General features: G+C 46.2%; 1 protein-coding gene across 1 annotated transcript in view; it reads right to left on the bottom strand.

Moving 5' to 3' along the window:
- LOC104412106 (dedicator of cytokinesis protein 1-like) overlaps positions 1-11,878 on the bottom strand; it is an 85,321-nt gene extending 73,443 nt beyond the window's left edge. Inside the window, exon 1 of the mRNA XM_010022710.1 lies at positions 11,707-11,878. Within this exon, the coding sequence (XP_010021012.1) occupies positions 11,707-11,878 (172 nt within the window). The remainder of the gene's footprint in view (positions 1-11,706) is intronic.
- Positions 11,879-14,595: the final 2,717 nt, after the last annotated feature.

Genomic DNA, 14,595 nt, shown 5'->3' with positions numbered 1-14,595 from the left:
TCTCCTGCAAATTCTCTATATTAAAAGAAACCTGAAGGTTTTCCTCCTATTTTCTCTGAACGGTGATGCTTTCAGGATGAGGGAAACTCCTTTATCCTCTGTTACTTACTCAGCCAAGTTTCTAGTTTTTACAGCTGAGGCTAATGGAGAAGGAAGAAAACTGAAGTGTACAAGTCAGGAGTTGCAGCAAGACTTATTAAAGACCATCATTTCAGGCGCTTTGTGTTTTATCATTCCTCATGTCATTTAACTTGGTTAACAGTTTGTTCTTAACACTAGAATCACAGAATGACAGGTTGGAAAGGACCTCAGGGATCCTTCTTCCAAAGTGAGGGCACAAAATGCTTGAGAGGAAGCCAGAAGACACACAAAGGAATAGATTCTGCCTTTAGAGGAGAACCTAAGCACAGGCGCAGCATCATTGGTTAAGCACAGCTCAGAAAGAGCAAAGGGCCACCCAAGTCTCTATAAACATAACTAGACATGTTGGGTTTTACAACAGATGGCAACACAGGGGAGCAACATGTTCTGCAACACATCTGGTGTCTTATCACTATTCAATAGGAATTAATTAGGTGAGGAAACATCATAAATCCAGAGCAATCCCCAACCTTGAGTCATATTCGGCCTGGAGAAAGAAGCTGTGTGGAGACCTCAGAGCAGCTTCCAGTGTCTGAACGGGGCTACAAGGATGCTGGGGAGGGACTCTTCATCAGGGACTGTAGTGATAGGACAAGGGGTGATGGGTTTAAACTGAAACAGCAGAAGTTCAGGTTAGACATGAAGAAGCTCTTTCCTGTGAGGGTGCTGAGGCGCTGGAACAGGTTTCCCAAAGAAGTAGTGAATGCTCCATCCCTCGCAGTGTTCAAGGCCAGGCTGGACACAGCCTTCGGTGACATGATCTAGTGTGAGCCGTCCCTGCCCCTGGCAGGGGGTTGGAAGTGGATAATCTTAAGGTCCCTTTCAACTCAAACCATTCTATGGTGCCTCTAGAAGCGTAACCATCCTGCTGCTGAATCCTGCAGGTAGAACCTGAGCAGGTCAGAACAAGTTGCACACTTGTCTCTTCTGCAATAACTAAATAAAAAAAGAAAGAGTTCTGGAGCTACCCAAGATTTCCAAGAATCAACTCCAGGTTCTTACTTTTCCTCCTCCTCCCTTTTAAGCCAGATACTTTAATCTTTAGGGAGCTAATGAAGTAAGATGCCAACTCACTCTTTCAACAGCTTTCTCCCTCCTCCTTCTTCCTACTTCATTTGTATTCATGGTACTTCACCACTAAGTACTGAGGGTACAAAGCTAGTGTTAAAGAAAAGGTATCATTACTGACTATAACAGCATTAATAATGTGTCATAATCCATAGCTTACAAGAAGCACAATCAAGAACATTCAAATCAATTTTTAATATTAAAGTCCATTAACTGAAACACACTGGGAGCAAGAAGTAATCAGAGCACCCCGAGCTCTCAACACTGGCTTTGTAGAACAAGCAAGCTGCTGATTCAGACAAACAGAAAACATTATCTAGAGGCAGATGTCTCGGCATCTGTCTTCTTGTAATGCAGAATCATAAAGTAAGTGAGCTTAGATGTTCCCCTCAATTTCCTGCTTCTCACTGGGGGACACTAAGAAGTGATAACTCGGCTCTTGCTATGGTAGTTCTACAGGCAACATCCTAAAGAAGGCAAAGACAGTGTTTGAGGGTGCCCTCTGCTTACCATGGTGCAGCTGAAGAAAGGGCTTCAGAGCTTTTAATTAACTGAATTCAAAACAGCCTCTACCCAAAGGCTCTGCAAAAACCTTCAATATTGCAGCCTTCCAGCATCTGATGGGGAGGGAGGGACTCTTCATCAGAGAGTGTAGCAATAGGACAAGGGGTGATGGGTTTAAACTTAAACTGGGGAAGTTCAGGTTAGATACAAGGCAGAAGCTCTTCCCTGTGAGGGTGCTGAGGCGCTGGCACAGGGTGCCCAGAGAAGCTGTGGCTGCCCCAGCCCTGGCAGTGTTCAAGGCCAGGTTGGACACAGGGGCTTGGAGCAACCTGCTCTAGTGGAAGGTGTCCCTGCCCGTGGCAGGGGTTGGAGCTGGAGGAGCTTTAAGGTCCTTTCCAACACAAACCAGGCTGGGATTCTGTGATTTATGACAACACCTTTTTCAGCTTCCAGCTGCTGCTATGTAAACGCCAGCAAGAATGAAACCCAGTTATATCTGCATGAGGTTTTTAACAAAACACGCCCACACTACACCCATCTTTGCTCCATCTGAAGATACCTGACACTTCAGTCCCCTGCTTCAAGCTTTTCCCTTGCTATTGCAGCAGGTCTCTATTGCACCCAACACAATATTGCAATGAGGGTGCCTTTTACTAAGCATTTCTCTAGCAGTGAGCTTAATGTCACAGCTATATTTTAATAGTCATTTCAATGTCTATAAAAATCAAGTTCGACACAATAAAACCACTATCAAACTACTGTGGAAATAGTTAGCAAAAGAATGGCCCCTGCAAGACACTATTTACTGCCATATAGAGCTGGTGATGCAGAGCAAAAAGCCTAAAGCAAGGGGAAAACAGGGTGATGGGAAGAAGTTTTCATTCCTACTGCTCTTCCTGCTCAGCATTTCTACAAAGGAAAGAAGAACCAAAATTCCTCAGGAAATTTTATGGAGCAAAGAAAGGAGTTTTAGGGTTTTATACATCAAACCTTACTCAATATATTTTTACTTGCCATCACCTTATTTGTCTCAGTCCTTCAAGCTGCCTCCAACAGCAAGTACAGAGAGAGAGCACAGCTCCAGAATCAAACAATCCCCAAGGAACTTGTTCTGCTTCCTTACAAGTAACAGTCAGAGAGAAGAATTACCTGCTAAGAGCTGCTATTGATCCACCAACACTTTGTCTTTCCCACAACAGCCAGGCTGGTGCAGAAATGGGAAATACACAATCCCTTTCCCCAGAGTTGTATCTTATACCAGAATACATGGAAGAACGGACTGGAAGTGACTCGAACAGCATGAGAAGAGAGGCATTTTGCAGAAACAGGGAAAAATTGTTTCTCCCCCAAGCACTAAGACATCACATGCCTCCTGCTGCATCCAGAGCAGCAGCAGAGCTGGCTCCAGCAGCTGGTCTGAACAAAGAGTCCCTGTCCACCCGCTCCAGGCTGCGGGGAGCTAGGATCTCTTCATCAGCCCTGCCACTAGTGATGGCGTTTCCTCATCGCACTGTCCGAGGGAGCTCGTATCCATATGAACTCCGTGTTTCTCACCTAAGGGGAATCCTTTGAACCCACACTCATTTTTATGCTTGTTCTAGAGAAGTAAGGAGAAGGAAATGTAACTGATAGGCTATTCCTGTGCTTCAATGATCCAGCATCACATTTTACTCCCTTCATAAATAGAATCCCAGACTGGTTTGTGTTGGAAGGGACCTTAAAGCTCCTCCAGCTCCAACCCCTGCCAAGGGCAGAGACACCTTCCACTAGAGCAGGTTGCTCCAAGCCCCTGTGTCCAACCTGCCCTTGAGCACTGCCAGGGATGGGGCAGCCACAGCTTCTCTGGGCACCCTGTGCCAGCGCCTCAGCACCCTCACAGGGAAGAGCTTCTGCCCAAGAGCTCATCTCAATCTCCCCTCTGGCAGGTTCAAGCCATCCCCCCTTGTCTTACCATAAGGAGGTAAGGAACAATTCCCATAATCAGCATTTCAGAGACACACCAAGACCTTACATGAAGGAATTCTGTATTAGCCAGCACTGAAAGAATTCGCTTGTCCACTGGCCCCTTATCTTGTCCTGGAGCTCTTTGGGTCAGTAATGCTTAGCAGTAAAGCATTCCAATCTCATGTAACTGCAGATGTCCCTATAATCCAGATAAATGTCTAATACTTTATTTCTTTAATCCTTTTAGACTCTTAATAACAGTGCAAGACTCAAGAACAAAACCAATAAAGTGCAATATAATAAATATTAAACAAATATTTGGCTCTACATCAAAAGTCTGGGATTGCTGTTTTGCCTCGTTTGACTCATGCATGATGGAAACTACTGTCTGTGCTCTGAGCCACAAAAATATCTGTTCTCGTCTCCAGCCACTTCACTTGGGAGCAAGAACGACTGTTTTCTCACCATAAGAGTTCAATAACTGAACACTCAGGGAAAGGGATCTTCATCCACTGCTTCCACCCCTCCCAGTGCTTTGTCATATGTCACTAAACTCATTTTAGACAGTCAATGCCAGCTGCTGTGTCTGTAAGCAAATCCCAGTCTCAACCAGAATTCCAAGTTGCTCTTCTGTATGTTGCTGCCCAAAACATGGGAAGTCCATAAGAGAAAGGTTGTGAAGGAAGAGGCAGTTAGAGACTGCCAGGCTGAAGCCATACCTTCTAGAGGAACTCTGACTCAAAATACCTACAGAACTAAGCTAAAAGCAGCCACAAACTGCTTTTTAATATTTAAACCAACTTACCAAAAACAAAATGAGCAAAATCACTTTTGTAGGTGCACCACTTACCCTTCACACGGGAAGAAAAACCAAAAATGAAACCACACCAACACAGGACACACCAGTCTCAGATGGGAGGAGCTGAAAAAAGTCTCTCAAGTCCACCCCACTGAAGGTCAGAGCAGCATCAGGAAGCAATGGATTGATGGAAACAACCAACACCTCCAAGTCACGGTAAGTAAATATAACAGGCAAGAGTCAGACAGCACAGCAGCAGGAGGTGGATGAAGCTCTGGATCTACTGGATGCCCTCTGCTAGAGAAGTGATTCAGCCTCCACATACCACAAACAAGTGATGAGAGTTCACAGTTCATCACTGCAGTGCTTACAGATTCCATCTGCCCCAGTTACAAGTCTCCAAACATAAACACTATTTCCCACCAACACAAAGGGTGAAACAGGGGTAGCTCAGCGAGTAGGAAGGAATTCCAGCGGGAACAAGACAACGGGTGATACCTGCAGAAAACTGGAGGGCATTCATACCACATTGCCCAGAGAAGCTGTGGCTGCCCCATTCCTGGCAGTGTTCAAGGCCACGTTGGACACAGGGGCTTGGAGCAACCTGCTCTAGTGGAAGGTGTCCCTGCCCGTGGCAGGGGTTGGGACTGGGTGAGCTTTAAGGTCCCTTCCAACACAAACCCATCTATGGTTGTATGACAAAATATAAGAAATAAAAAGCCTTGAAAACATTAAAAATTAAACAGCATGTGACACACGAAGAAACATTAAAAGGAAAATGGATAGCAAAAAAGCTTTCATGTCGAAATCATTGACAGTTTTGTATTGTACTCAGAAGATACAAAGCAATATACATTGGTACGTGCAGAGCCTGAGGCCAGCAATGCATCCAGCAGCCAAGGCCAGACATGAGGAACATCACCATTACCTCACAAAGCATTCTATAGGCTTTAATGTAAGTATTATTTTCTATATATTAGTCATAGAATGGTCTGTGTTGGAAGGGACCTTAAAGCTCATCCAGCTCCAACCCCTGCCACAGGCAGGGACACCTTCCACTAGAGCAGGTTGCTCCAAGCCCCTGTGTCCAACCTGCCCTTGAACACTGCCAGGGATGGGGCAGCCACAGCTTCTCTCAGCACCCTCACAGGGAAGAGCTTCTGCCCAAGAGCTCATCTCAATCTCCCCTCTGGCAGGTTCAAGCCATTCCCCTTGTCCTGTCCCTCCATCCCTTGTCCAAAGCCCCTCTCCAGGTCTCCTGGAGCCCCTTTAGGCCCTGGAGCTGCTCTAAGGTGTCCCCTTGAGGAGCCTTCTCTTCTCCAGCTGCCCCAGCCCAGCTCTCTCAGCCTGGCTCCAGAGCAGAGCTGCTCCAGCCCTCGCAGCAGCTCCGGGGCCTCCTCTGGACTTGCTCCAACAACTCCACATCCCTCTTGTGTTGGGAGCCCCAAGTCAAACAAGACCTGATGAACAAACCATTAGCTCTTCCCATTACTTAAAAAACAGTAAGCAAAAACCCCACTTCTTGCCATTTTGATGTTTGTTTTTATTCATACACTTGTATTTTGGGAGAATATCCTTATATTTAGTCAAGAGAAAGTCTAAAGTTTCCCACAGACCCTTATCTCTAACTTTCCTGCCCCAAGTGATACGTTAACCATCTCTCCACTTAGTCACTCAGCTGCAGTGCAACCCCTCCCTTGGAGGACAATATTTACCAGCCATTCCAAGCCACTGCCTTGACACTCCGCAGCCATTCCAGGGTCACACTTTGCTCACTGGAGTCATCTGCACAGCAGATTTTTTGAAGCAAACGTCCTTTCAAATTGTTCACCAGCTGCGTCAGGACTTGGAATCTCAAATCATCATCAACGACTTCCATCTGGCTCAGCACTGGGATGTTTCCTGCTGCAGAGTCCACTACAGGGATACTTCTTCCATTCATTTCACCTCATTCCTGATACGTGGCTTTTGCTACAGATACTATTGCACACACATCACATTGAAATAGAAACAACTCCTCAACAAAAACACCCAGCTACATTCACTGAACCATTCCCTGCTGCCAGTATTTTTTCCTGCAGACCAGCTGCCAGGATTAGGAGGATGTTAAAGCATCAGCTGGGAGGCACGCTGGAGACACAGCTTTCCGTGATCCTGTATTCCTGCCCCTTCCAGCAAGTCCATTTAGCCATATGCAGGGACCACAGGCACCAGGGTTTGCCATCTTATTCCTTCTGAATCTTTATTTTATTCCATGTATGGAAAATAGGAAAGCCCTCCTTTACTAACACAACACAGCTGAAGGTCCTTCTGCATTCGGTTTGGGTACATTCTGGCATCATCAGCTCCTTGTTTGGCATCAATTACTCCTCCTGGGACCCACAGGCTATTGAGCTCTGTTCCCTAAACATGTGTTATTTTATTCCATTCAACTTCAAACTGAGTGATGTCAGTACTTCCGTGCTTTGTTCCGAGGAGGAGGAGAAGGCAGAGCAAACACAAACACCCAGGGCTGGAACTCCAAAAGGTATCTGGATGCTGGAAGTTGCTCTCAGGCACATCGCAGTTCATGTGCTCTCACATATCCAGCCTGAGCTACCAGATGAACACAGTAAAAGCTGCTCAGGAGCTGTGCCTCCAGGAAGCACTGCCAGCACTCAGTTAGGAACTTGCCACCTCAAGCCAAGAGGTTCCTTCTGGAGGAAGACATTTCTCCATGATGCCACCAAATTGCTCTCCACACACAGGACTCCTCAGGGAATGCTGCTTTCGTACCATGAGCTTCCAAAACCCCTGCACCAAGCCCCGACTGTTCAGACAGGTTTTCAGGCTCAATATAAACTCTATAGTAGAAATGTTTAAGTAACACAGCTACTACAACAATAGAGATACACACAACAGAGTGCCTCAGGAAATCAAGAGTCTATAAACATTTATATGGCTTATGTACACTTTTACTCCCATTTGTGTTCATAAAGTACACTGCAAATCCCTTATCACTCACTCACTGGTATTTAAATGGACAGAGGGGAGGCTGAGCTGAGCTCTGAGGCAGAAGCTCTTCCCTGTGAGGGTGCTGAGGCGCTGGCACAGGGTGCCCAGAGAAGCTGTGGCTGCCCCATCCCTGGCAGTGTTCAAGGCCAGGTTGGACACAGGGGCTTGGAGCAACCTGCTCTAGTGGAAGGTGTCCCTGCCCGTGGCAGGGGTTGGAGCTGGAGGAGCTTTAAGGTCCCTTCCAACACAAACCAGGCTGGGAGTCTGTGTTTGGTTTTCTATGATAGTTTCTTTTTCCTGCAAGCGAGCTGAGAGGAATGATCCTCAGCAGAATTAGGGTATTTGTATGATTTTCTCATGTCTTCTAGAAAGACATTTTACTCCTCCAACACCCTCCAGCACAATCAGCCACCACAAACCTCCAAAAACAAGTTATAAAAAGGTTTGTGCTAAACCAACATAAACAGTTCTCTAAATAAAGCAGCTGTGCTAAGAAACAGTATTTAAAAAACCAAATTTCAAGTATCATGGCCAATAGCTACTTCAGTTATTCATCCATCTGTTACGTATATGGATACATGACTACACATAACAGTTCTCAGTGTAATTATTTCAGTTTAGTGACAGAGCTACATGGAGCAGAAAAATATTCCCAGAGATAGTTCATATTTTGCTGATGAAACTGGAATTCAGCAACTGTGGCTGCTTGTGTTACAAGCTTTTACATCAGAAACCACATTTAATGCACAAATTACATAAACATGCAGAGATTAATCCTATAAATACCCAAATGTTTTCACAACAGCAGCCTGAAAATGCAGATAAAGTTTCAGAATTCCACAAATTCTCTCTTTTTGAGCCTTCCTTTTGGTTTGGATTTCAATTCCCCCCCCAAACTAAAGGAGGAAAGCATTCCAGTAACTCCTTAAGGAATTCATGAAAGCATTATTCAGAAAATTGTCAGAACAGCCTTGGGATCTACCACAGGCCAGAAAGTAGAATTTAAAGTGTTTGCAAGTTCACAAAAACTAAAAAAGCTGAATTTTCAGTGGTCCATTTCCCAAAGACGGACCACAAAGAGCAGCCCATGTATTTCCTAGGATGGTTTGGGTTGAAGGGACCTTAAAGCTCCTCCAGTTCCAACCCCTGCCCCGGGCAGGGACACCTTCCGCTAGAGCAGGTTGCTCCAAGCCCCTGTGTCCAACCTGCCCTTGAACACTGCCAGGGATGGGGCAGCCACAGCTTCTCTGGGCACCCTGTGCCAGCGCCTCAGCACCCTCACAGGGAAAGAACTTCTGCCTTAGATCCGACTTAAACTTCCCCTCTTTCAGTTTGTCAGCCCTTACCCTGTCACTCCTGTCCCTGATGAAGGTCCCTCTCCAGCTTCCTTGTAGCCCCCTCCAGACACTGGAAGCTGCTCTGAGGTCTCCACGCAGCTTCTCTTCTCCAGGATGAACAGCCCCAACTTTCTCAGCCTGTCTCCATACAGGAGGTGCTCCAGCCCCTGATCATCCTCATGGCCTCCTCTGGACTTGCTCCAACAGCTCCATGTCCTCCTCATGTTGAGGACACCAGAACTGTACACAGTGCTGCAAGTGGGGTCTCAACAGAGCAGAGTAGAGGGGCAGCGATTAGCTGCCACTCCATGTTTTGTGGGAGTTTCAGACTTGCACCCAGCAGGAGAGGTAAGACTGACATCTTTAACAGAGTAAATACTTGAAAACTGGATTAGCACTAGCTCCCCATTCGTGCTTCGACCCATTGCTGCGACTCAGCTTCCAGCCATTTATCTCCAGCTGGACCCACCTACAGGTATTTAATGAGATTTATTGGATTTCAGTCCTGGGGGACTACTAAGGGATCAAAGCGCATCCTCCATGTGCTCTACAGCCAGCACTGGACAAACTCCAGAAGCACAAACATTTCAAAGAAAACTTACTGCAACGCTTATGCCTGTAGTTGTCAACTGACAAAGGCTTCCTGGAGACTAAGCTGCATCCAGTTTACTTCCCTCTTCCATAGGAACTCTGTCTATGCAGAAAAGAAAAGGCATTTATAACATAAAGAAAGCTGTGCCAGGTGTGGTAAATCATCCGAAATTAGAGTCCTATCAGTGCACCTAAATCAAGTATTTACAGACAAAGAGGAAAACTACAAATCCCACCATGGTATTTGAAATTCCAGAATGGTTTTACCCCCGAATTAATACCAAACCAGAAACTTTAGATCAGGACCATGTCCCACTGTCACTTCCAAACCTGTGAACAATGTAAAGGGTGAATCCTTGTGTTGTGAAAATTCTCCCTCCCCTTTCGTTTTCTAGGATCAAGAGTGGAAATTGAGAGTGCCAGTTATTATTCCATGACGATTAACAGCTGAAAAACCCCTGACCTGACTGAGAAGTTACTCTGCAGAGGGAAATAACTGCTCTGTATCACACTCACATGCAGCTAGCTACCTGCAGGAAGTCAGTATGTGTTCTACGAGGTAAAAACAGTATATCTGATAAATCCCTACAGGAATCATTTCTCAGAACAATCCCCATTTGCAATGCTGTTACTGACCTGGATGAAAACAAACAGGAGTACACACTTGCTTCCACTTATCTGTTATCTTTATCCCTCTCCAATCTCTTGCTTGCAACAAGTGTTCATTGAGAGAGAGCAATAGCGGCTGCTGTGTAAACTGAGAGTAATCAAGCACATGCCTACAGTCAAATTAAGGTCATTCATTTCAGAAGTATAATCCATCTACCAGGCCCTTATGTCTGCTTCATGTGATGCCAGGGATGGGGAGCACAGACATGCCTCTCTGCAGCAAGCAGGGAATTAGAAGATAGCACAAGAAAACACGAAACAGTAGGGTACATTGTCTCTAGCAGATTGAACCTGCACACACTTCACTGAAATTGCACTATACATCAGCAAATACTGCATGGGCATTTTTACTCCATTCTGGGATACATCAGAGCACAGTCCTGTCAGCGACAGTGCAAAGGGAAATGTCACAGAACCACAGCCTGGTTTGTGTTGGAAGGGACCTTAAAGCTCATCCAGCTCCAACCCCTGCCACGGGCAGGGACACTTTCCACTAGAGCAGGTTGCTCCAAGCCCCTGTGTCCAACCTGGCCTTGAACACTGCCAGGGATGGGGCAGCCACAGCTTCTCTGGGCACCCTGTGCCAGCACCTCAGCACCCTCACAGGGAAGAGCTTCTGCCCAAGAGCTCATCTCAATCTCCCCTCTGGCAGGTTCAAGCCATTCCCCTTGTCCTGTCCCTCCATCCCTTGTCCAAAGCCCCTCTCCAGGTCTCCTGGAGCCCCTTTAGGCCCTGGAGCCGCTCTAAGGTGTCCCCTTCAGGAGCCTTGTCTTCTCCAGCTGCCCGAGCCCAGCTCTCTCAGCCTGGCTCCAGAGCAGAGCTGCTCCAGCCCTCGCAGCAGCTCCGGGGCCTCCTCTGGACTCGCTCCAACAGCTTCACATCCCTCTTGTGCTGTTCCCCAGAGCTGGACTCAGTACTCGGAGTGGGGTCTCACAAGATACGTCACAGAACTGCAACAACTGTAAACATACAGTTACAGAAGTACAGGCTAAGTTTAAAATGTTGGTGCCCTTGATGCACTGTATCTTTGACCTAATACAGGCCATAAGGAAGCACCTACCCAGGCATCACGTGCTGTTTTGAAGTAGCAACACTCGACACATCATCCTGTATAGATATCCAGCCCTATCTTCATCAAGGCTTTGCATTTATGAAGCTGTCCAAAGCCAGGAACACCTTGGCTGCAAGGCAGAGCTCACACCTTCTTACTGATCATAGTAAAAGCACAACTATCCATGTTTTCCAGTGACTCAGTAGGAGTAGCAGAGGAAAGTAGAGTCAGCATCCTGAAAATTAACAGGAGAGTACAAGCCCTGTAGCCAGGAAGTTCTTCTACATCTGACCACATAGGGACAACATGGCACTATTTTTCTATTTCACTATTTAGTCAAAAAAAAGAAGAAAAATAGCAATTAAACTGTCACAGTAGTGCTCTAATTACTCCTTATCTGTGCATACTTTTGAACACAAAGGCATTTTAAAAATGATACCTGTATTAAGGATAGTAGCATCGGTTCTACCTCTTACTGCAGTTCTAAGACCAAAGGAAAAGGGTTAAGTAACAGCAGAAGTCAAGAGGATTTGGAAGTTGCTAGAGCTACTTTATGCTGTCTCAGAAGCACTATTGAGGCTCCCAGACTTCCTAAAGCAGTTCATTACATCTCCTCTCCACCAGCATGAGGAGGAACACCAGAATTACCATCTTCACGCCCCACTCAAAGTGGGAAACATGAGACTGAGCAGCCACACTCCGCAGCCACTTGCATACAGCAGATATAAGCAGCTTCTGAAAGCCTCTGATGTTCCTCCTGAGGAAGCCACACATCCACATGGCCGCCTCAACATGACCACACACCTCCCCACTGTCATGGGCAAGAGACAAAATACAGGAGGAGAAGGATACGCAGCATCGGGATGAAGGAAAGCTGCCTCCATTAAGCTTATTGTTTCCCCGTTTCAGATGGTTCTCCATATGTTAATCTAATAGCTGCATTATCCCTTTATATCCGCACCCATTCCTCACCCAACCGCCCCGCGTGCCGAGCCATGAATGCTCTCAGGAAGCGGAGCTGAGTCACGCTCACAACTGCCTGCTGAGATAATGCCTGCGCACTACGCAGCAGCACTCCTCAGTCTGAGGCCGTCAAGTTGGGTTTACACACGTGCTGGACATCCAGGATCATCTCCAAACCCCACTGCACAAAGAGCAGCAGCATTTCCTAACCCACCTGTATCCTACCACAGCTTCAGTATAGGTACGTTGCAAGATTTTGTTCCAGCTGCATCAGTCAGCCAATCTTTGGGACTTGAGATGTTAAGAAAGCTTTGTTGTGCACAGGAACATGATAGTCAAGAGGAGGAAAAGAACTACATGTATGTATTGGGGGGTTGGAACTAAATGAGTTTTAAGGTCCCTTCCAACCCAAAACATTCTAGGACACATATACACATGTATATCATATACATGTATATTATATATACACATCTTACATATACACACACACTTTGAGCTCCCATGACTGGGACATAAGTAATATAACCCACCACAATAGATACCTTGCTATTTCTGCTGTAGTGAAGCATTCACACTAGGTATATTGCATGTATATATCACTAAGATGGCAGTGAAATCAATCCTGTTTGTAAACAGGCGAATGTTTCTGTCCCAGTGTCAGACAACACTCATCCAAAGTCAGTCTCCATCACAGAGATCATCACTGGTCATGGTAAGTAATTAGGAATCAAAATGCTAATATGTTCAGCTTAACAGTCTTCTCCCTTTGTGTCTGGGACTATCCAACTGCTGCATCAATTCCCCACAACCTCAAAGTTTCACAAGCAGCAATAAATAAACCACCAGAAGCCTCAGTGTGTCCAGAAGCGCCCTTTTCTAACACCACAAAGATGTGTAAAGCACATGTAACCAAACTGAATATTCCTCTTCCTCAGGAGGAAACCCAGCGACACCAAAAGGAAGCCAAAACGCTTCCAAACCAGCATCGAGCAGAGTAGCACGGGCCAGTGAATCACAACATGCAATTAGTTCTAAATCTGATTTTATCTCTATGCAGCACTTCATCTGAATCTGAGCTCACACCCTTGTAGTTCAGCAGAGAAACACCCTAATTTTGCTGAGGTTCGCCCCCCATCTAAGTATCAATGAAAGCCAAACCTATTATAAACCATTACAAACTTCCCTCCTGAGCAGCAGACACCACAACAGAACACCCATTGAGCACATAACCTTGAGATTCTTGAAACTCCAAACCCATTTTTTCTCCTTAAATTACATTTAAGACTTGCTCTCCTACTCCACAGGGAAGGTCCCACACTGGATATCCAAATACACTTGAAGTGTATTCTTAAATACGCAGCTTATTCCACACTTCTTATCCTCTCACCCTTTCACACTCACTTCCAGGACATCAATTCCTGGAAAGCCAGGTCCGGGCAATCCCCTCCAGCACAGTAGCAGATACAAAGTTCCTGCAAAAGAAGAACTTGCTTTCTAGTGTCACTGGCTTGTAACAGAGTATACTATGTGATGGTTTAGTCACTCTAGTCTTCCAAAAACACCTGACCTGTCCCACACCATGAAGCAGGGATTTGGAAGACTTAGCAAGTGACAGCCATCCATCGCGCTTCTGCTGCCGTGTGTATCTGTCCTGCCTCCTCAACACTCACGTTACTCGCAGGTCTCACACAGTGTAAGCGCACAGCCAGGAACTCCCAGTAATTTAAAAGCCATGCTCTTGTTTCCTAGGAATGCACACACAATTCAAAATTGATTCCTAAGATTCACTCGGCCTCTACTTAGACCCAGAAACTCCTTCTTCCTGCCCACGTTGTTTATACAAGGCTTAGCTGTGAGGATATATGAAAAGTAAGTTGTTCTTCACAATCAGAGTCCAAGGAATGTGCTGGACATTAAATGTGTATTTCCAAGAGGAACAGTCAGATTTATTATTTCCTTCCCCAAGACACACACTCTCACTCAGGCCAATACAGTTCTCTTCTCCATAACCCCTAAAAAACAAAAGCTTCTGAGCAAAATGAACCATCTTCACAACCCAGATGGGCCCTCTCAGCACAACGCTGCCCAAAGCCACCCCACTTGGGTTCCGTTTAATCAGAACTAAAGAGAGCGGAGATGTTTTAACTACCAGCAGGGAACAATCCCCCTCTGTTTGAAAGGGACGGAAGAAGCGGAGAACGAAATGGATCCCGGACAGCAGCGCGCAGGGGACACCCTTCATCTGTATGAAAATCACACTCCCTGCGAAAGCCAGAGCCTTTTCCCTTGGGAGCCTGCTCCTAGAGAGCGACGGGGGATGAGGGAGCAACAGGCAGCACCGCGGAGCCAGCGCTGGAAGCGGGTCCTGCTCAGCTGCCATCAGGAAGGGGGGGAGGAAAGAAACCAGTGTAGGAATAACTCGGAGCCCTCTTCCAACCAGACAAAGTAGCAGCGGGGAAGAAAAGAGAAAGAACCAGGAGGAAAAGGCAACTTTTTCAGCGCTCCAGCGGAGGTTTACAGACAACGTCTGAACC

Source organism: Nestor notabilis, unplaced genomic scaffold (genome assembly GCF_000696875.1).
Source record: "Nestor notabilis isolate BGI_N333 unplaced genomic scaffold, ASM69687v1 scaffold7949, whole genome shotgun sequence".
Lineage (NCBI taxonomy): Eukaryota > Metazoa > Chordata > Aves > Psittaciformes > Psittacidae > Nestor > Nestor notabilis.
This window is presented reverse-complemented; position numbering and strand designations above follow the sequence as displayed.